Below are 18524 nucleotides of genomic sequence, written 5' to 3' on the forward strand. Positions count from 1 at the left end.
GGTTGGACGTGATTTTCACTTGTAACAACGGCCGCCACCCTCCATGCAGATGGGCCTGGTACTGTCTCTATGAATAGACCCAACCGCTGAGGGAAGAGCGCAGCACGCTGACCAGAAAAATTTCAAGCATCACAAGGAGATCATAACTTGCGCAGAGGCGAACTGAATGCACTTCCACGTCTTGCCTTTTTGACGTCGTCCATTCATGAACCTGAGCGTTACGTCAAATGTCCTGTAAGAAGACGGTTTCGTCAGTGGTCTATGGTTGAAACATGTTTCCGTAGATTGAGGCTTGATGTGGTCATGGACAAGTCAGTTTCTTGGTCGATCATGTGCCTTTCCACCGTATGGACTGGATCTTTGTCTGACAATGAATCAGGGCGGCCAGGAAACGATGGTGGAGTAACAATACAATACTGAATACCAAAGACCGACTGTCAAAGCACAATAACAGACACTACAAATGAAACGGATATCATTCCTTGAGTATGTACATCTAGCGAGCGAAATTCATCTCCATCTAGAACATGTCAGGCGCCTTCTTGACGCGAGTCTTTGGGCCTGTCACGGGCGTCTCGGACGAGATGTCGTTATTCCTCAACTTCTCCAGCTTGCGCTCATTGTCCTCGTACGCCAGCTTCTTGTACTTCTCGATAACCTTGTCCATCTGCACTTGGCTTCCGGCGGGGACGTTGTATGGCGATCCGACGTTCATGATCCTGTACTCGTTAGCCTCCGACTTCCACATCAATGTCCTTTCCCTGGGTGGTGCTTCGCCTCCACGCAACCAATGCTTCCTCCTACAGGCCTGTATGCCTCATTCCGGGTATACATACTCGGGAAACTTCATGTCGACGTATTCCTGAGGCCGTGTGTTCGCGAACAGCACCCTGTCCTCACCCGCCTGCTCGATCATGCGCACGTGGTGGTCGTTCTGCGAAGTCCACTTCTCGTGTAGTCCAGCCGTCGCATTGGAGATCATGCGGGTAATGTAGGGCTCGTTGTTCTCGCCGTCCGGTCGCGACAAGGCGTATACGGCGATTCCGACGGGGATGACGCCAATGGTCATGAAGAAGCCATACTACATGCCAATTGAGTCAGCAATATTCTTCGCGTAGTGCTGCGATCATTTGAGAGAATTCCAGGCCCGTCTGGGAGGGGTAAAGGGCGGTTGACATACGCCCATGGGCTCGTCGGCGGCTGGGGTCGGGTGGCCGTGAGCGTGCTCATCGTGTGCGAAGCGGCGCGACTGGCGCGAGAGTGAGATTCGGCTCGTCCGGGCAGCAGCCACTGCTGTTCTGCGTAGTGACTGCATCGTGAGGTTGCTGGCGGTCGTTGGTACCGCTGGGTTTCGCGATGATGCTGAGCTCGAGATTCGCTTAGTCAGACACTCGTAGTGGCTTGGCATCTGCGGTCGCTTGCTCTTGAACTTAACAATCATCGCATCTACAAGTCTTATCTCCATGAAATCGTTTCACGTGTAGGGAATGGTCTATAGTTCTGTTCCGCAACTTATCATCATATTAAGAAGGTGACCAGTTCATGGACGTGTTGACGTGAACATGCGCCCACGGAAGCAGGCCATCGACACTCTAGTAGAGTTCTACTCAAGTTATGGAGCATCTCAAGATATGCCTGGAAGTCTGAGATTGTCAGCGCTGAACACATACGCAATGAGCCGTTGCGTGATGAAGATTAGTAACTCTTACGGCCGTTGAGATTCCTTTGTTCGGCCCTTGGATTTCGTAGCGGTCCTAATCGGGAAACGGCCACCCGAGCCTCGGTATCTTCTCCGCAGAACACCTGTGGATGATCTGTGCGGACACGAACTACAAACGCGACCGAGCTGTCTTTACTTTTGACTTCCTATACCATCCATTTCCATTCAAAAGAACCTTGCTTTCTCGTCTCGTTCCCCAAATCACTACCGCGAAAGTCGGCCAAATCATTCCGAAGCGTGCCATCAATTCATCAACTCCATCATCATGCCTTCATATACATCGATCCACCTTGCCGAACGGCCAGTGGACGCTGTTGTCGCCGGCAAAACCTTCACACCAAAGCAGCAAGAAGTTCCATCGGCATCGTCACTAAAAGATGGCGAGGTACTTTTCCAGACACTCTACCTATCACTTGACCCGGCTATGCGCGGCTGGCTGAACCCAACGCGTTCTTACATTCCTCCGGTTGAGATTGGTGCCGTCATGCGTGGTAGCGGTATTGGCCTTATCGTTGCGAGTAAGAGCAAGAAATTCCCCGTCGGTACCTACGCGACTGGTATGTGCGGATGGTCCGAGTACTCGGTGCTGAATGAGAAGCACGTTGAGTCGTTGGATCTGCCGGAGGGGGCTGTACCAACCGATGCGCTGGGCGTATTGGGAATGACCGGCCTTACCGCCTACTTTGGACTCCTAGAAATTGGCCAAGTCAAAGCCGGAGACTTCGTCGTTGTTAGCGGTGCAGCTGGCGCTACTGGAAGTGTGGTCGGTCAAATCGCGAAGCTGAAGGGCGCCAAGGTTCTGGGTCTCGCTGGTGAGGACAGCAAAGTGTCATGGCTGAAGGAAGAACTCGGCTTTGACGAGGCGCTGAACTACAAGGACCCGGAGTTTGCAAAGAAGTTCAGGGCTGCAACCAAGGGTCTAATTGATGTGTACTTCGACAATGTAGGCGGAGAGATCCTTGACCTTGCCCTCTCCCTAGCGAAGCCTTTCGCGCGCTTCGTCATGTGCGGGGCAATCTCCGAGTACAACAAGAAGAAGCCTCAAGGGCCAAAGGTATGTCAAACATCTCAAGTCGTTGTAATGCGCCCAGCTAACCGAGCTCAGAACTACATGATGATCATCTCAATGCGCATTCGTATGCAAGGTTTCGTCGTCTTTGACTTCGCGGACAAGTACGCCGAGGCTAGGAAGCAGCTCGCGCAGTGGCTCTCAGAAGGCAAGCTGAAGAGGAAAGAGACAATCATTCAAGGAGGCATCAACAAGGCCGAGGACGCGCTAGTCGGACTGTTCGAGGGAAAGAACACTGGTAAGCCCATCCAATCACTGTTGAAGAATCGAGTCACTAACCACTGCAGGCAAAATCATGGTACAGGTCGCAGATCCTGAGGCAGTCAAGGCGAGGTTGTAGAGGTTAATTGATCATCAATCGGGTTTCTGCTAATCGAATGTGTTAACTCTACGTGTAATCTTGGTGAGTTTGTGCGACGAGGTGCTCCTTCCACCGCGGAGGCGTACGGTCACACCTGGCGTGGCCGCCTCCCTCAGGCGCGCGATCTCGACAGTCGAGCTACATTCGACACCCAGCGCACTCAACAAGCTCACCGTCCATCCTGACAGCTACATTACCTCGCAACTGACACCAGCTTCAATGGCCGCGACGATGTCGACTCCTCGATACGCAGAGGCAACGAGCCGGCTGGAGTCGCTACCTGCTGAACTCCTCGAAAGGATCCTGCTCGAAGCGATACGCGGAGTGCAACCCGCACTGACGGAAACAACGGTGTCTCTCAACAGACGATGTATGCAAGAAACGCTCAGCGGGCAATCCCGCGCTTCCAAACTCCTCGCGCTTAGGTACGTGGGCCGCACCGTTTACAACCACGCATGGCGCGCTTTTGCAAAAGTAATCGACGAGACCACCTTCGACCTATGCTCAATGCAGAGCATGAAAAACCTCGTGGCCTTAGCGAATTGCAAGGATTTGACCCCATGGGCTCGAAAACTGACTGTCACTTCTCGCTACACCGAGCATCTCCTGCCAGAAATTGGTAACGTGGAAACTGGTCGAGTTTTTACGCTCGATGAAGTATTTGAAGCTGGCCTCTTGGATAGGATTCAGTCTATCACAAAGGATGCCCTCAACTGGTACCCGGAGCTGTGGCTGTCTTCCGAAGACTATGACGGCAGCACTGCACATACACTACAGGATAGCGTTAGGAGCAGTCAGCTTTGGCAACTCGTTCTATCGTGTCTGGAAGCTTTGCCGAATATAGTCAACTTCCATTACTGCGCGAGGAGAGTAGCGGATAGGTGCAAGGAAGTCGTTCGAGAGATGTCAATGACCAAGGGCTTGGGCATCTTCTGGTATTCATATGAGCACTCAGGCATTCAAATCGGTCAAAGCCTCCTCCTGAGCGCCCTAGCGCAATCTATCGTTCTTCCCAAGAGACTCGAACTCGTTACGGAGATGAACGGATTACATTGCTTCACAACGCAAACTACGATACAAGTCATCAAAAAGGTCTCGAGCGAAGTCGAGGTTCTGATTCTCCGAGACGAGTTTAGCGATGATAGGTTTCAGCAAAATCCACCCCAAGCATTGTTGACCGTGGCTATCACCAGAGACACCTTTCCAGCATTACATACGCTCGTTCTGGACGGCTTGGTTCAGCACAGTACCCTCGGCGGCAACAATTTGGAGTCACCGCTTCCATCGGCCATGGACTTACCCACTGTGGCGAATCTCGTGTTCAGAGACACCAAAGTCGACCACCTGAGGCTAGTCAATTTCATCGCTCTGTTTAGAGAAACGATTCGCCAAATAACGTTCGTGGACATGTACAACGACAACTACAAGTCGATATTTGAGCTTTGCCAAAATCTCAATCTCGAGCGCTTGGAGATTACTGATGGTTATGGTGACGACTCGCTTGACGTTATGCTCATCACAGACGTTCCGAAAGCATTCTTTTATGGTGCCGCAAAGACTGTTGTTGTCGATCCACCAAGGAGTATGCGTGCTCTCGCTGAATCCTCTGCCAAAAACGAAGACAAGGATGCCCAAGAGTATCCGAAATAATCACAGGTCGAGACACGGACTCCGGACCGGGTGAACGATGCTTGGAAAGATTACAATCATGCTGATATGACGATGGAAAAAACAAAAAAGGTCTATTATTTACAACCAAACATCAGCGGGCAGTTCATTACACTAGTCGTTTCATCTATCAATGCTATCAAGTAGATCCAACATGTGCTTCTGACGTCTCATCCTCGCTGATGATGTATTGGTCGTTGACTGTGGCGTATGCGACGATAGTGGCCGTTCATGGCTATGGCTTGCTTGCGGTGCAAGTGGAGCGACATATGTTGCAGTGCTGCTCATCGGTGGTCGTGGGCTTGAAGAGACAGATGACACAGACCAAGGCCTACCAGTCTCGGCCTGATCTCGTGTAGCCATAGAAGGATGTGTTCGGGAGAAGACAGAATCAAGCTCGAATCTCGGCGGCGCGACTGATGTTTCATTGGCGATAGCGGTCGGCTCGCTGACCGTATGCGAGATGACGGGCCTGCGTATCGAGATAGCCGGTAATTCTGAAGCAAATGTTGTGTTGTATGTTTGGCTCGCAGGCAACTCATAGTCAGACGTATGCGAACTGGGCCGTAGACTATGTCTCGAAGTATGAGCTGGTTCGCTGCCTGGCAGCTCTACTGCCAGACTCACATCCCCCAACAACTCCGATAATGTCTCAACCTTCCTGTCTTGGAGGACATGGGGTCTTGGGGCTAGAGTTGGCGCGGTAGAATGGAACGCGTACGGGTTCACTGGTCCATCCGAGTTTGTGCCACTCATGAAACTGTCGCCTGCCAGTTCTGCGGGCACTTGATGCCTCTCTGGATACTTATAGCTCCATGTGTCTTTTCGGGCTGACAGTGTGATATGCGCATCATCACAGGCTTCACTCAGCGATGACCGCGAGCTTCTATGGATCGGCTGATCAATACTGAGATGACGCTTGGTATCTTCGAGCGATGTTTCCGAGCGGGGACTGCGCTGATCAGCCGATGTATATGTAGGGGGCGGACTGCTTGGTAGGCTGGGTGGCGATTGATATCGCGAGTTGTATGGCTTGTAGTCTCGGTGGTCTGGCATTACTTGCATTTGTCCACATAACGATCGTAGGGTGGACTTCACCGCATCCATGGTCGACGCGTCCTGTGTGTATGGTGCTTCGGTAAAGAACGACTTCTGGTTCGCTGGCCACGGAGTGTTGTTGGCTGGGTAAGATGTCGCTCGATTGCTGTCTCCCAAGAAGGCCTTCGGTGAGCCATCACCCAGTTGAGCGTGGCCGGTTAATCTTCTGTGCCGCGACACGATGTCATCAAAGTAGGTGGTATCCTGATACGTTGGAAGCGCCCCAGTACTGGGAAGGTCCTCCAAGCGATTAAGGAAGCTAAGTACATTCGATAACTGTTGATGGCATACCATGAGTTCGCTCTTGCGGTCCGCTAGTCGTTCTCGGTCTTTGAGAATGTGTCGAAGTTTCTGAGATTGGTCCAAGATATTGCGATGCTGCTCGACACTGCCGCAGTCCACCCATCTACCGATCTCCTCCAAGGCAGAGGTGGTGTTCTCGATACAACTCCTTATCCAAGGGAGCCTTTCGGGTGTGTTTGCGAGTTTTGTCCGTACCGAGCCAACGGCAACCAAACGCTCGACCTCGGACAGGTCGTTGCGAACGATTCGTATCGTTCGCAAGAAGACCTCGCTCTCGCTTCCGATGTCTGCGCTACGTATCGCAAGATCAGCGAACTGAAACGCCTTGCTGACGCTGGCGGATCTCGTGGGTATACCTGCTACATAGTAAGCCCTGCGCTGCGCTATGATCGTACAGCTTTCATACCTATGAGTCCACTCATATTATGAGACTTTGGTCCGTTCGGACAGTAATGGAAAAGCTCCCTAACGACGGTTGATGCTCATGATGAAACGGAGATGCAGGTCGTGAAGAACATGTTCACGAGCATGACAGCTGCCGGTGGGCGGCTCATAGACCCCCAACACTCTGTAAGCAGCGAAATCACCAACAAGGCTGAACCTGCGGGTACTGGAATACCCCTCATGCTGTGTCGCAGTGCTTCGAGAACCGATCTGCAGCTCAATGCTTCTTTCCACGGGCTGAGCTCATGCGTCTGCGCCTAAACATAGGGTCATTACTCCGCGGGCCATGATACCGGGCCTATAGCAGACAATCGAACTCATCAAGCTAAGTATATCTCACGACCAAGTGGCTGCTGCGTGTGTCGCGATGGGGAGGAGTAGATTGGACGGAGCGGGAAGGGACGCTCCTTCTCCGCGCCGGTGGCACTGGTGCTAAGACACATGGAGTTTAGTGCAAAAGCAAGCATCAACTTCGCTCTCCAGCCTCGTCCCTTCCTCCTGTGCGTCTCCGCCCGCACCCTTTGCCATATCCTAGACGCATCTCAGCTGATCAATCGGTGCATTGCATACTGCATAAACTATCGATGAAACGCCATTTTCGCCCCACCACACCTCATTTTCATGCTGCAATCTCCTTTTCCAGCAGCACGCGTGACTGGACCAGCACCTGCCCCTGGTCTCCGATTATCTGTAGCAATGCTGGGAACACTGCCAACCCTCCATGTTCGCTAGAAAACCCGAAACGGAAGACTCCGGGCTGTTCAAAGAGTAGGAACGCGAAGTTTGCCGATCGCGCAAGAATCATGTCCAAATTTTTGCTGCGCTGAATTTCCAAGCCACGCTGCACGAAGGGCGCCACGATGGCGTCTAGGTCTGCAGCCGCACTGGCGAATCTGTGGAGTCGGTCTTGCGTATCCTGACCAACTCGACCATGCAGGAGAGCACCAGTCATGGCCTTCCATTTGCTGTACATGGCTGATTGCGCTGAGTTGTGGAGTTAGCTTCTCATTACAGACTTCCAGAGGCTGAGCTCAACATACCGGCGTTTTTGCCATCTCTTCCAGTAACAGCTGAGGCGAGCGGCGCAAGCTCTCCCGGAAGCAAGCTCTCAACGCGTTCCCCGGTGCATCTCGAGAGCACACTCCAGGCTACAATGAGGCGAAGTGTTTCGGCTCGGGTTGAGATATTCGAGAGCATACTTGCAAGTACGGAAGACCTTGTGCCAGTTGCGATCGCCAGCTCTTTCATATTTGCCTGGTTGATACTGCCTGCCGGAACGGGAGAAACATGGTAAAACTCTCGAACGTGGTTCTTGATGCTGTCCCGTATCTTCAAGGCTGCATCTGTGATGGTATCATCTGCTACAGGCTGCGGTAGCATATCGTCGATGTTTGAAGCATAAGCGCCGGTAGCGACAGTCGGGCCTTTCTCCACTTGCCCAGCAGCGCCATAGTTGTGAGCGGAAGGTGGTAGATGATTTGGCGTGGGATTGTATTTTCTCTGCTTCTGACGGCGTAGCAGGAAAAAGAACACGGCTCCAGCGATCAGCAAACCGGCGAGGAACATTCCAATGGCTACCCCGGCCACTGCACCTCCTGGAAGTCCTTCCGAAGTCGAAAGCGGTCTCGCCGACGCCGTTGCATTCCGACCCGTGGTGTTGCTAACAACTATGCCTTTGCTCGGTGATTGTTGAGGAGTGGGCGGTGATGTCGTTGGCGGCGTGGTCGAAACACATTTCGACTCCGTAGAGTTAATCCAAGTGAGGGCGCAAGTGGGTGCCGGGACATTTGTGTCCACTACTGCTGCAGGAGCAGAAGTTGAAGAATTGGGTAGCGATGTCACCTGGGAAGACGACGATGCCGATGCTGGTGTCGATGGTGTGGATGACAACGCTCCCCCGATCGCCGGCGCGGTCGAAGAACCTGGAGTCGCTTCCGGAGTGGGTTCCGCTACCCCGCTCATGATCTTTCTATTCGCAGACGTTCTCTTGGGATACACGTATGAAACTTCAGAAGACAACACAGGAGTGAAGATGTTGAGACCACCTAGGTATCGTCGACTGAAGCAAGGCAGGCGTACCGCAACCCGATAGCACAGCCCGAGCAGATATATGCAGGCTTCAGCCGTATAACAGTAGCGCAGGCTGCGAAGCTCTGACCGCATTATTGGCTCACCGGAAATGGTAAATGTTGACGAGGCTGATACCAGTAATGTGGTGTTGAACTCTATGGTGTGGGGTCCAAATGCATTGTTGCTGAACGGTCACCAGCACGAGCCTGCGTGGTGTGTTACTACTGCATATCGGTCTGTCTCACCAAATCAACATCGTGTAACACCGCCACAAATGAATTGGTACCGCTGCAGACCCCACGTTGTACTTTTATGAGAATGGTCTCGACCTGTCGGCAAAAATGAAGTGTGAGGCTGAGCCAAGAGTGGCTTTCCAGAGGACAGGGAAGGCCGGCATATCTCAGCCTTGTCATTTCTTGCACCTGTATCTCATACATGACAAACATCACTACGTGTTGCTGAAATTACGCGAAGCTATAGTACTCTTGTTGTTGTTACGAAGCCGGAACTGACCATCATTTTAACCCGCGCTTTCATCATGGAATGTTCACAAACCCGACCAGACTTAGTCGTATCCATCGATTTTGGAATGACATGTAGGTAGCGACTTCTGAGTTGACAAGCTCTCAGCGCTCATAGGATTTACAGGTACTGGTGTCGCATACTGCAACGTAGCGACTGGGTCTGATAATGTACGGCACATTCAACGCTGGCCCGGAAGAACGCAAGCGAACGAAAACAAAGTAAGATCTTCGATGGTATACCACAAAGCCTAAGCTAACTTCGTGCAGGTGCCGACGTTGCTTGTATACCCACAGAACTCCGAAGCGCCATCATCGTGGGGATTTCTTGCTGAAACTGCACAAGAGAGCAGTGGTGCAGGTCACGAGAGTAGGGAATGGTTCAAGATCATGCTCGACGAAGACCTACTGGAACAAATGAGATCCAAGTCTAGTGAGCCGTTAAAAGTACCACATATCCAAGAAGTAGAGAAATGGTAAGTTCGGTACTCGAAGTTGGTCTCGTAGTTAGCTAACGGTTTTCCAGGTACACGGATTATTTCAGCTACCTCTACCGTACGATCGAAGCACGACTACGAGGCGAACTTGCGAGCCGATGGGAAGACGCGAACATCGAGTTCATCTTCTCGGTACCTACAACATGGAAACCTATACCCACTGTGGAACGATTCAGGAAGACGATATCCGCAGCTGGTTTTGGGTCGTGCGCCAGCCACACAGCATCAATAGGCCTGACGGAAGCTGAGGCGGCTGCGGTACATACAGCGCGGAGTATGCCTGGTATCTTCAAGGTGAGTCACCTAGCAGATCATGATACTCCTGCGCGGACCATAACATTACCAACAGGAGAATGAGTTACTCTTCGTATGCGACGTGGGTGGAGGTACAACAGTGAGAAAGCATCGTAGTGCTGCCTCATGGCTAGTTCGCTGAGTGTTATAGGACCTATCGGTTTTCCGAGTGAAGAACACTCAAGGTGGCTCTCTTACTCTCGAACAGATTGATGTTGTATTCGGTAAGGTTCTCGCAGCATTACACCTGTGCTATACTGACCTCACGGAGGTGCCACTATCGGAGCCGCACAACTCGACAGTCTATACGAAAAAGCGGTGCTACAGCGATTGGAGCATGCCGATCGACTTCAGCCAATGGGACTTCAGGATGTACACCAGGCGGCATGGGAAATGCGAATCTCGAAGGAATACCAGAAGTTTGTTTGCATCATCGATGAGAGCGATGACAACCTGACTGACTGCTCAGTGCAAAATGCGATTACGGCTCGGAAGAATCTTTGATGGATACCGAGACGTTTGCGGTGCGGGTACCCAAACTGGACAAGGCTTACAACAACCGAGAATGCGCTATCAGCGCCGGCGACATGTACTTCCAGCGGTTAGACTTGCACATGAGACCTACTCGTGGTACTCTTAACTGACACCTCTATAGCGACGATTTGAAAGGCTTTTTCGACACTCAGGTATCTAAGCTTTTCGAAATGATGGACAAACAGCTCGCTCGTGTGCAGCAAAAGTTTCCATCCGAACAAGTGGTACGTCAACTTACATGTCATGCTATAATGTCACCATCTCACCCAGTCCAGTCTCATCTCGTCCTGTCCGGAGGTCTCGGCAACTCCGCATACGTTCAAAACTGTCTACGAAGCCGATACGCATTCGGCAGCACACCACACTCCAACGCACAGCATATGCAAATCCGCATCGCACCCGACCCGCAACTCGTGGTCTGCAAAGGCAACGTGGCCGACCGTATTCAGAAGCTCAAGACCGGTCAATCGGTGCTCGGGTGGCGATGTAGCCGTGCATCATACGGAACGATGTGCAAGATGCTGTACGACCCGTTCAACCTCGCGCACTTTGGATTGAGGACGGAAGTAGATCCTTTGGACAAGAAGGAATACGTCATGGATTGCATCGACTGGTTTATCAAGCAGGTAAGCGCAATCTATGGGTACAATATGACAACAAGACGCTGACTGTGTCAGGGTGAGCCAGTCTCGAGCGACTTCCCCATAGTCAAGAACTTCCAACGAAAGTGCCCACCGGCCTCATCCAAGTACCCCAACCCACCGAGAATCTACCCCACGGAAGTGATATGCACCGAAGTCGACAAGTCTGAACTTCCAACAGTAAAGAACAACGGTAAGTGTACATCCCGACATGACGAAACACAATACTAACATCTCCAGCCTGCCGCTCAATCTGCAAAATTGAATCCGACTTCTCATCTCTCCCACTTTCCCTCTTCAAACTCAAAAACCGACACTGGTGGAACTCCGGTCCGAAATACCATCGCATCAACTATGTCGTCAAAGTCAATCTCGGGCCCGCTGATGTTTCTTTCGAACTTTGGCACAACGGTGTCAAGCTTTCGAAAGACAACTCCATCAAGGTTGAGTGGCAAGCGAGCGGGCCGCCTGATCCGAATGCGACAACAATTGCGCCGGACTTTCCGATGAACAGTTTACCGGCGGTATCGAATTATGATGCAGCGCATCGCCGTACGGTAAGGTCGGTTGGGGATGGTGGCGGTAGGCTTGGGACGAACTGGGGGAAGTGGGAGAACAAGACTGGTGTCAGATCTCAAGTGATGACTGCGTCGCAGAATGGGTCCAGGGTGTGGTAGGAAACAGTGTTGTTCGCTCCCATGCGCATCGTGAATGGGTTCGCTGAAATTCAACTCCTCGTACGTAGGTTGCCGTTTTCGCGCGTTTGTCGTTTCCGGAGCCGTGTGTTGATCATGTTTCCGTTTCTGTAGCGAAGTCGACCAGCGCCTAAAACCGCAGGAACATGGTGTTCGAAACATACAGCATGTTTATCGCAGAGTCTCCAACGTGCCTGTCAAACCCCGCTCATCCATCATAAGGTCTATCCAAATCACAGCATCGCACAACAGGAAAAGTACCGCAACCGCCATGAACATAACCATCAGAACGGCGAAAATTACGCCACAAGCGTAAAATAGCTGGCCGACTTTCTCTTTAACAGCAAAAGGTGGATCGAACAGCTGGCACCGACATATAGGACATAAATGTCCACCTGGAGATTTAACGAGTTCGGCAAGGCAGTCTCGACCCATAACGTGGTTGCAAGGAAGAAAGAGCATCCCGGCGTGAGTATTGTTGTCATAGGGTTCCCAACAGAGGCAGCATGTGTTGTCGTTGAACGTGTCGGTCGGTACCGCTGGGAAGGTCCGCCATTTCAAGAATTCGTCTCTGGAGACGTACAGGCCGAGGAAATTTTCGAACATGGCTGGTGTTTAGTTGGGTGGTAGGTCTATAGAGTTTGTTTAGTACAGCAAGGAATGCAACGGCGTGTTAAGTATAGATAAGTACTAGGTAACCAAGGATAAGAATAATGTTAGAGATGGTCAGTACCATCAAACCAGTTATCCACGCAGGACGAATGAGAAGAGGGCTATTCGCGCATATTGAACAACGGAGCGGTATAACCAAGGAACATGATTACGATACAGAATATTGATTTACCTCAGCGCGTAGAAGTACGCTTATTGCAGGTGGATGCCTATAAACGACGCTTAAACATCCTCACACCTCTGCCGCTGAAAACCGACCCACTTATGATCGGACGTGGGCTTAAAAAATCGACGGATTGTAGACGATCCCCCCGTATAGCAAGGCTATCATGATCTGAGCAAAGCATAAGCGAACCATTATAACCGAGAATACGGTGGTTGAGAAGATGACACAATCGCGCCGACTCAATAGTCGAAGGTCCATGCAACCCACGGGTGCGCTAAGTGCGATGGCCCAGAGGATCAACACTGGAAGCTTCTGCCACTGCCATGGCGTCTGAAAAAGCTCGTCTACTAGGTAGAAAACGCTGGTCTTCACCGCTAGGGCTCTGGAACGTCCTGACGAAATCATGAGATGAACATAGAGGGCTTGAACCATCGCGTAAATCCGCATCCCCAGTTCCAGCTGGGGTTGCAAGATTGGGTTCCTCGGATATATGTCGGTCAGGCGCTGTAAGACGAAGTCGATCTGGTAGCATACGTTCGACATGCGGTACCAGGAGTTGACGACCTTGACAGGAAACCTGATCCAGGCTGGAAGTCTATACCAGAACGGTTGGAGTGTGTACCAGAACGCCTGGAGTCGGCTGAAGGCGAATATTGCCCAAATTTGCAGACGCACAAAGTTGTCCAGAAGGATACGCCAGAGGAAAACTTGAGTAGGAGGCTGAAACCATACTGCTCGGCAGATGGGGCATTTGTCTCCATTCGGGGCTTCGATCATGTCTTCGAGGCAGACGTCTCCGAACACGTGATCGCAAGGCTGCACGCGAACAGCGCGATGATCTTCGTCGTATGGACCCCAACCTAAGAATATTAGTACATAGCTACATATCAAGATAGGGGGAAGTACTTACAAAACGTGCACTTGTCTTCGTAGAATTTGTCGTTCTCGCCAGCGCGAACGACATTCTTCTCCAGGAAGGTCTTCTTCGTAACACCGAATAGCTTTTCGAACATGGTTGTTGTTTAGGTTGTGGGGTGAGGTTGGGAAGCTGTTATAGAGACCACGCGAGTTTAAATAGTCGTGCAGATGAGTCAGTCCACTCCAATGTAGAGCAAGAAGGATTGAAGGACAGGGCGCATTGTGGAATAACTCAAGTTGTTGGAGAGTGAACGATGAGGTGAAATTGAGAGAGCATTCACTCGTAATTACTGCGGTGACCCAGAAGTGACGAGCCAACCGCACATCGCGCATTTCATACGACCCATACGCAAGAAGACACTATACGAAAGAGAGAAGTATCGCCTCTCCAAGAACCTTGGTTGTAATTGCTGCGTATTAGTACAGTTAATAAAGCGGGAGGTGACCATTGGTGATGTGTGAAGTGGCTGGTGTGGGCGCCACATCAAGCTGTCTACACCTGATGAACCAGAACCTGTGGTATTCTTCGGCATATCCCAAACTCGAATGTCTGACCAAAGGAAAGAGATAACTGGAAACCATGGTCGGTAGGTACGGAGGAAAGACGCGGGCAGTCTCCACGTGGATCCGCGTCACGGGCGCAGTTTAGCCGAGCACTAGCGCGCCGGCGCGCCAGCTACAAAACCCCGCCAAAAACTATTTCCTTGCTCCTCCAACGGCCTGCCTTGCCAACGCTGCGTTTCTTTGCACACCTACAGACACTCTTTCGAGAGCACGTCCTACCCTGCAAATGAGAAATTCGGAGTAATCTTCACTTTTTATCACGCCCACTTGTGGGCTGTACTGCTCGTAAGAGCCTGGCGTGACTCACGTCTGCATCCGGCATCAGAAAACTCAGGGCGCCAGAAAGCGCGACCTCCTTGCTTCGGCGGGAGGGAGTGTGGAACTGGTGTCCCTATGGGAGTCGGTGCGAAGATTGTGTGCTTTGATCCTTCGGGTGAGAGGTGACACTGTAGTACAATACGCAGCGTACTTGACCTTGAGTAGCCTTTTGGTGAAAGAGGGCACGGTATCATTCGATTCTGATTACTCTGGCGAGGCAGGCCGTTCACCTTTTTTTCACTATGTAAGTGCGCTTTGCGATGTCGCCTCTTGTTCGAGGATACTGCTAATAAAAACTCACGCGAATCCAACGAAAGGAATCTAACGCCACGAAGCCTGGCGAGCACTGCGCGATTTCCCTCTTGCCTTCGACCTGGTGCTTACTCCTGCGAATCCGATGCCACGTCCTTCTCCAGCGTATACATGATGTCTGTCCGCAACGTATACTTAGTACCCTTCACAACGTCATCGCCCGAGTGAATGAGGAAGCGATGCTGGAAGAGCAGGACACGTCCAGTCTTTGGCTCGACGTCTATACGGCTCTTCATACTGCTATTGAAGAATGTAGTGGCGCCACCCTCGAGCTGTTTCTCTCCGTTCTTCGATACCGCATCGTTGAGGTAGAGGTGCAGGGTGAAGTAAGAGCGCTCGGTGCCGTCGGGCGTTTCGTAGGTCCCATCGCAATGCGCTGGTCTGGTCAGCAGCTATAGTCGCAAGATGTAATGCAATACATACGTTTGAAGTACTCCCCGCCGATGTACTTGAGATAGCGTCCGCGTTCATTGAGTCTGGTCACCTTCCATGTCTCGCCGCGTCTCGCTGGGCCGTTGCCTGTGACGTCGACCCAGTTCTGCAATCGATGGATTTCAGGCACCGACGCCTCTATCCTCGCCCATAGCTTGGCCATGATGTCTTTGTTGTCCCAGATAATGCGCCCACATTTTCTCGTGTCCTCATACATAGCCTGCATGCCTCCACCAACGTTGACCAGAGCCCTTTCCCACTTGCCGTTTGTGGTCGCCTCGGCTGCTTGCACTAAAGTGTTGCACTCGTCTTCGGAGAGGACGCCATCAAGTATGACAGCCCATGAGTTTTCGTCTTCTAACAGGCCAGCATTTTTAAAATCAATTTTGGACCTGGTCAAATTGGGCGCTGGGCCTTCGAGGAAACCATCAGGCAGTGTAAATGTGGAGGGTGGAGGGCTGGGCTGGACGGATGTCCGACCTTCGTGGGTGCGAAGCAGGTCCTTCTTCAAGTCGGTGGGTAAGGTTCTGGCAGCTGCCATTGTTGATAGATATCGCACTGAAACTCGGAATGCGCGCAAAGGAAAGAATGTCCTGGAATCAAATTTTGAATCAATGCGGACTATAAAGGCTGCGCCGGGCTGTGAAACCAGCTGACTGCTGCCTGGAAGCCGTCGATCCATACGAGAGACATGGAGGCCACAAGGCGTCTATCGTACATTTCCTGCATATCGCCCACAAGAAACGCGTGAAAGCTCTCAGGAGCGACTTCCTGCTCATCTTATGCCTTGGTCGCCCTGGAAGAAACAAGCAGTAGCTCCATGACGCGGGTCCCTGGCGTGGCTAAGGGACGATGATCGGCGAAAAGAAAGCACAGTAGCTGGGCAAATGACTTCTAGAGATACGGCCGCCGCCTTCTGCGCTGTGTTCTCAACGTTCCACCTACCATGGGTGACAGCTGCCTTGTTACCTGTCCAGGTGGTGCTGGGTGCTGGGGTGGCAGGGACTGTCACGTGGAAAGGCAGTAGCTATTCGCGGCCCTTCTCGACCCTCACAGCCTCGCGTTTCAGGCACACGGGCTGCATCCGGGCTGCATCATCATCGTCACCGCGCGCAACTGATCCACCAGCTCATCCACAGGACGCGAGTCGGACGCAGCACAGTGAAGGCAGTTTCATGTGACCCGTTGCTTCTTATCGACACCAGCGCCGTCGTGCAGTGCGCGACCAAGACCATCGCAAGCCACTGCCGCTGCCTCCCTGCTCCGCCAACCGTCGCGCCAAGCTAGAGGTGCCGACTTCACTCCTAATTTCCCGCTGCCACGCCAGCTTCACGACGCTCCGAGGCGCTGACGCGACGCCGCAAAGCTCAATTCCCCGCGACCTGACCATCGTCGCCCTGTTCCCCCCAATTACCAACACGTCGTCCCTGGCGTCGCGACCGGCCGGACCATCACGCTCGCCGCCGTTCGCTCAGCAACCACAGCACTAGCAACGCAAACACACCGCCCGCCGCCAGCCTACGCCAGACCCTGCGTCTATCGTCTATCGTCTATCGATACCTGCCATTCTTCACCCACCAGCGACGATCGTCGCGCGCCTCTCGTTAACACCACATCTCTCGACTCACCCCAGTCATGTCGCACCCCCAGGATGCCGGCTCTCCGGTGCCCCCAGCCCACCGCAATCGATTCCCAACGCTCTTCGAAGTCCTCAGTAGGACAACCAGGCCACCACTGGATCTCTTCTCCTTCTACATCTACATGCGCGACCAGCAGCGCTCTGTCGACTACTTGGACTTCTGGTAAGACAATCCCATGTCCAGGCTATGGGACCACGCTGACCACCAACAGGCTTGATGTGTCGCAACATCTGCAGCTATGCAGGCTTTACGTCCGACGGTTACACAGGAGCATGATAGAAGAAACTCCTGATCTCGAGAAAAACAGTAGGCGTTCATCTTACATGTTGAACAACGCTGGAGAAGGCCCTTCTAACGAGAAAGGTGACAATCTGTCTGACCAGCGCTTGTCCGCCTTTCTTCGTTCCGACCGCGGCAGCCGCAACCACTCGCCACAAAACAGTCAGGGTAGCAATCAGAGCCGAGAGTTCCCGCGTCCAAGCCTGAACTTACTAGACACTCCGGGTGATTCGAGCTCACCCGGCCAGAACTCGTCCGCTGATAACACTCAGCCCAGCAGAGAGGACCTGCGCGCGTCGGCAGAGAAGATCTTGTACACGTACTTGCTCCCTGGGTCTGAGCGGGAAATAATAATTCCCCAGAGTATCCTGACCGAGGTCCAAGAGGCCATAGAAGGGCCAGAGCAGCGTGCGGATCCCGAGCTCTTTGACAGTGCCAAAGACTACGTCTTCCAAGCCATGGAGCGCGACGCATACCCAGGTTTCTTGCAGAACAAGGGCCTCGGCAACCTTGTGCCACAGAGCATGATGCTCCGTCTCATAGTAGGACTGATCAGCTTCTTTGCGGCCATGTGGACGTCGTTCATTCTTATATTCCTTGACAAGTCAAGAAGCACGCGCTGCTGGGTATGTCACCTTTCGGTTATACGATGGAGAATCAACTAATGTTCTGCACAGATCATCCTCCCGTTCACTATCGCCATCTACCTCATCTTCACGCACCAGTACATGCTTGACCCAATCCTCGCCCTGGCTGGATTCAGCGAGTACACCTTCTTCGACTTCAACCGCATCAGGGAGCCATTCGTCAAGAAGACGCTGAACCGGCGCTCCATCACTGTCATGGTCATGTTCCTGGCTGTCACGGTAGCTGTCTGCTGCCTCTTCATCTTCGTGCCAGGCAAGCGCCTGTAAGCCAGTGCAGCTGCGTGGCTTGTTTTGATACCACATGTAATGTTTGTTTATTCTTGGCGTTGTCAGAATGCGAAGCGCGGAGGGAATCAAGACCAGCGGGGACATGGAGAAGATACCCCCTCGCTTCGTCGCCATCCGACCTCCAGCAGGCTTTCCTTTGTTTTTGAACCGATGCTTGGATCGGCCATGTTCTGGTAACGGACGGCTGTTCTCTTTCTAGAGCATGGTGTTCAGGCGTTCTCTGTGAGACCATCAATAGCGAGTTCAACTGAGATATAACCCCACCAATTGATATTCATTGTTAGCAGTGCCTAGATGCATGTGAAAGTAGTCAAGCGTGAGATGTATGCACCCCTGATTGACGTTTGGCGAGCCGTTAGGTGTGGAGTTGGTG

At 52.3% G+C, this 18524-nt stretch overlaps 6 protein-coding genes across 6 annotated transcripts; 4 read left to right on the forward strand and 2 right to left on the reverse strand.

Annotated features, from left to right (window-relative positions):
• Positions 1 to 520: 520 nt before the first annotated feature.
• On the reverse strand, positions 521 to 1315 carry J4E83_010754 (uncharacterized protein; the record flags this gene model as incomplete). The annotated part of the gene is made up of 3 exons (XM_049337634.1): positions 521 to 719; positions 837 to 1081; positions 1181 to 1315. 3 exons carry the CDS (start codon positions 1313 to 1315, stop codon positions 521 to 523), a joined length of 579 nt encoding a protein of 192 aa, XP_049183257.1.
• Positions 1316 to 1985: 670 nt separating this feature from the next.
• J4E83_010755 (uncharacterized protein) lies at positions 1986 to 3129 on the forward strand (the record flags this gene model as incomplete). The annotated part of the gene is made up of 3 exons (XM_049337635.1): positions 1986 to 2774; positions 2826 to 3027; positions 3077 to 3129. 3 exons carry the CDS (start codon positions 1986 to 1988, stop codon positions 3127 to 3129), a joined length of 1044 nt encoding a protein of 347 aa, XP_049183258.1.
• Positions 3130 to 3369: 240 nt separating this feature from the next.
• J4E83_010756 (uncharacterized protein) lies at positions 3370 to 4800 on the forward strand (the record flags this gene model as incomplete). The annotated part of the gene is made up of 1 exon (XM_049337636.1): positions 3370 to 4800. One exon carries the CDS (start codon positions 3370 to 3372, stop codon positions 4798 to 4800), a length of 1431 nt encoding a protein of 476 aa, XP_049183259.1.
• Positions 4801 to 10027: 5227 nt separating this feature from the next.
• Positions 10028 to 11897, forward strand: J4E83_010757 (uncharacterized protein; the record flags this gene model as incomplete). Its single annotated transcript, XM_049337637.1, has 9 exons — positions 10028 to 10045; positions 10101 to 10145; positions 10197 to 10269; positions 10317 to 10464; positions 10515 to 10646; positions 10701 to 10803; positions 10855 to 11205; positions 11257 to 11413; positions 11461 to 11897. The coding sequence occupies 9 exons, from the start codon at positions 10028 to 10030 to the stop codon at positions 11895 to 11897; spliced, it is 1464 nt and encodes a 487-aa protein (XP_049183260.1).
• Positions 11898 to 14933: 3036 nt separating this feature from the next.
• On the reverse strand, positions 14934 to 15838 carry J4E83_010758 (uncharacterized protein; the record flags this gene model as incomplete). The annotated part of the gene is made up of 2 exons (XM_049337638.1): positions 14934 to 15241; positions 15289 to 15838. The coding sequence occupies 2 exons, from the start codon at positions 15836 to 15838 to the stop codon at positions 14934 to 14936; spliced, it is 858 nt and encodes a 285-aa protein (XP_049183261.1).
• A 1094-nt stretch (positions 15839 to 16932) lies between these two features.
• J4E83_010759 (uncharacterized protein) lies at positions 16933 to 18130 on the forward strand (the record flags this gene model as incomplete). Its single annotated transcript, XM_049337639.1, has 3 exons — positions 16933 to 17099; positions 17149 to 17842; positions 17894 to 18130. The coding sequence occupies 3 exons, from the start codon at positions 16933 to 16935 to the stop codon at positions 18128 to 18130; spliced, it is 1098 nt and encodes a 365-aa protein (XP_049183262.1).
• Positions 18131 to 18524: the final 394 nt, after the last annotated feature.

Source organism: Alternaria metachromatica, assembly GCF_023757995.1.
Source record: "Alternaria metachromatica strain BMP 0045 chromosome Unknown scaffold_51, whole genome shotgun sequence".
NCBI classification, from domain to species: Eukaryota; Fungi; Ascomycota; class Dothideomycetes; order Pleosporales; family Pleosporaceae; genus Alternaria; species Alternaria metachromatica.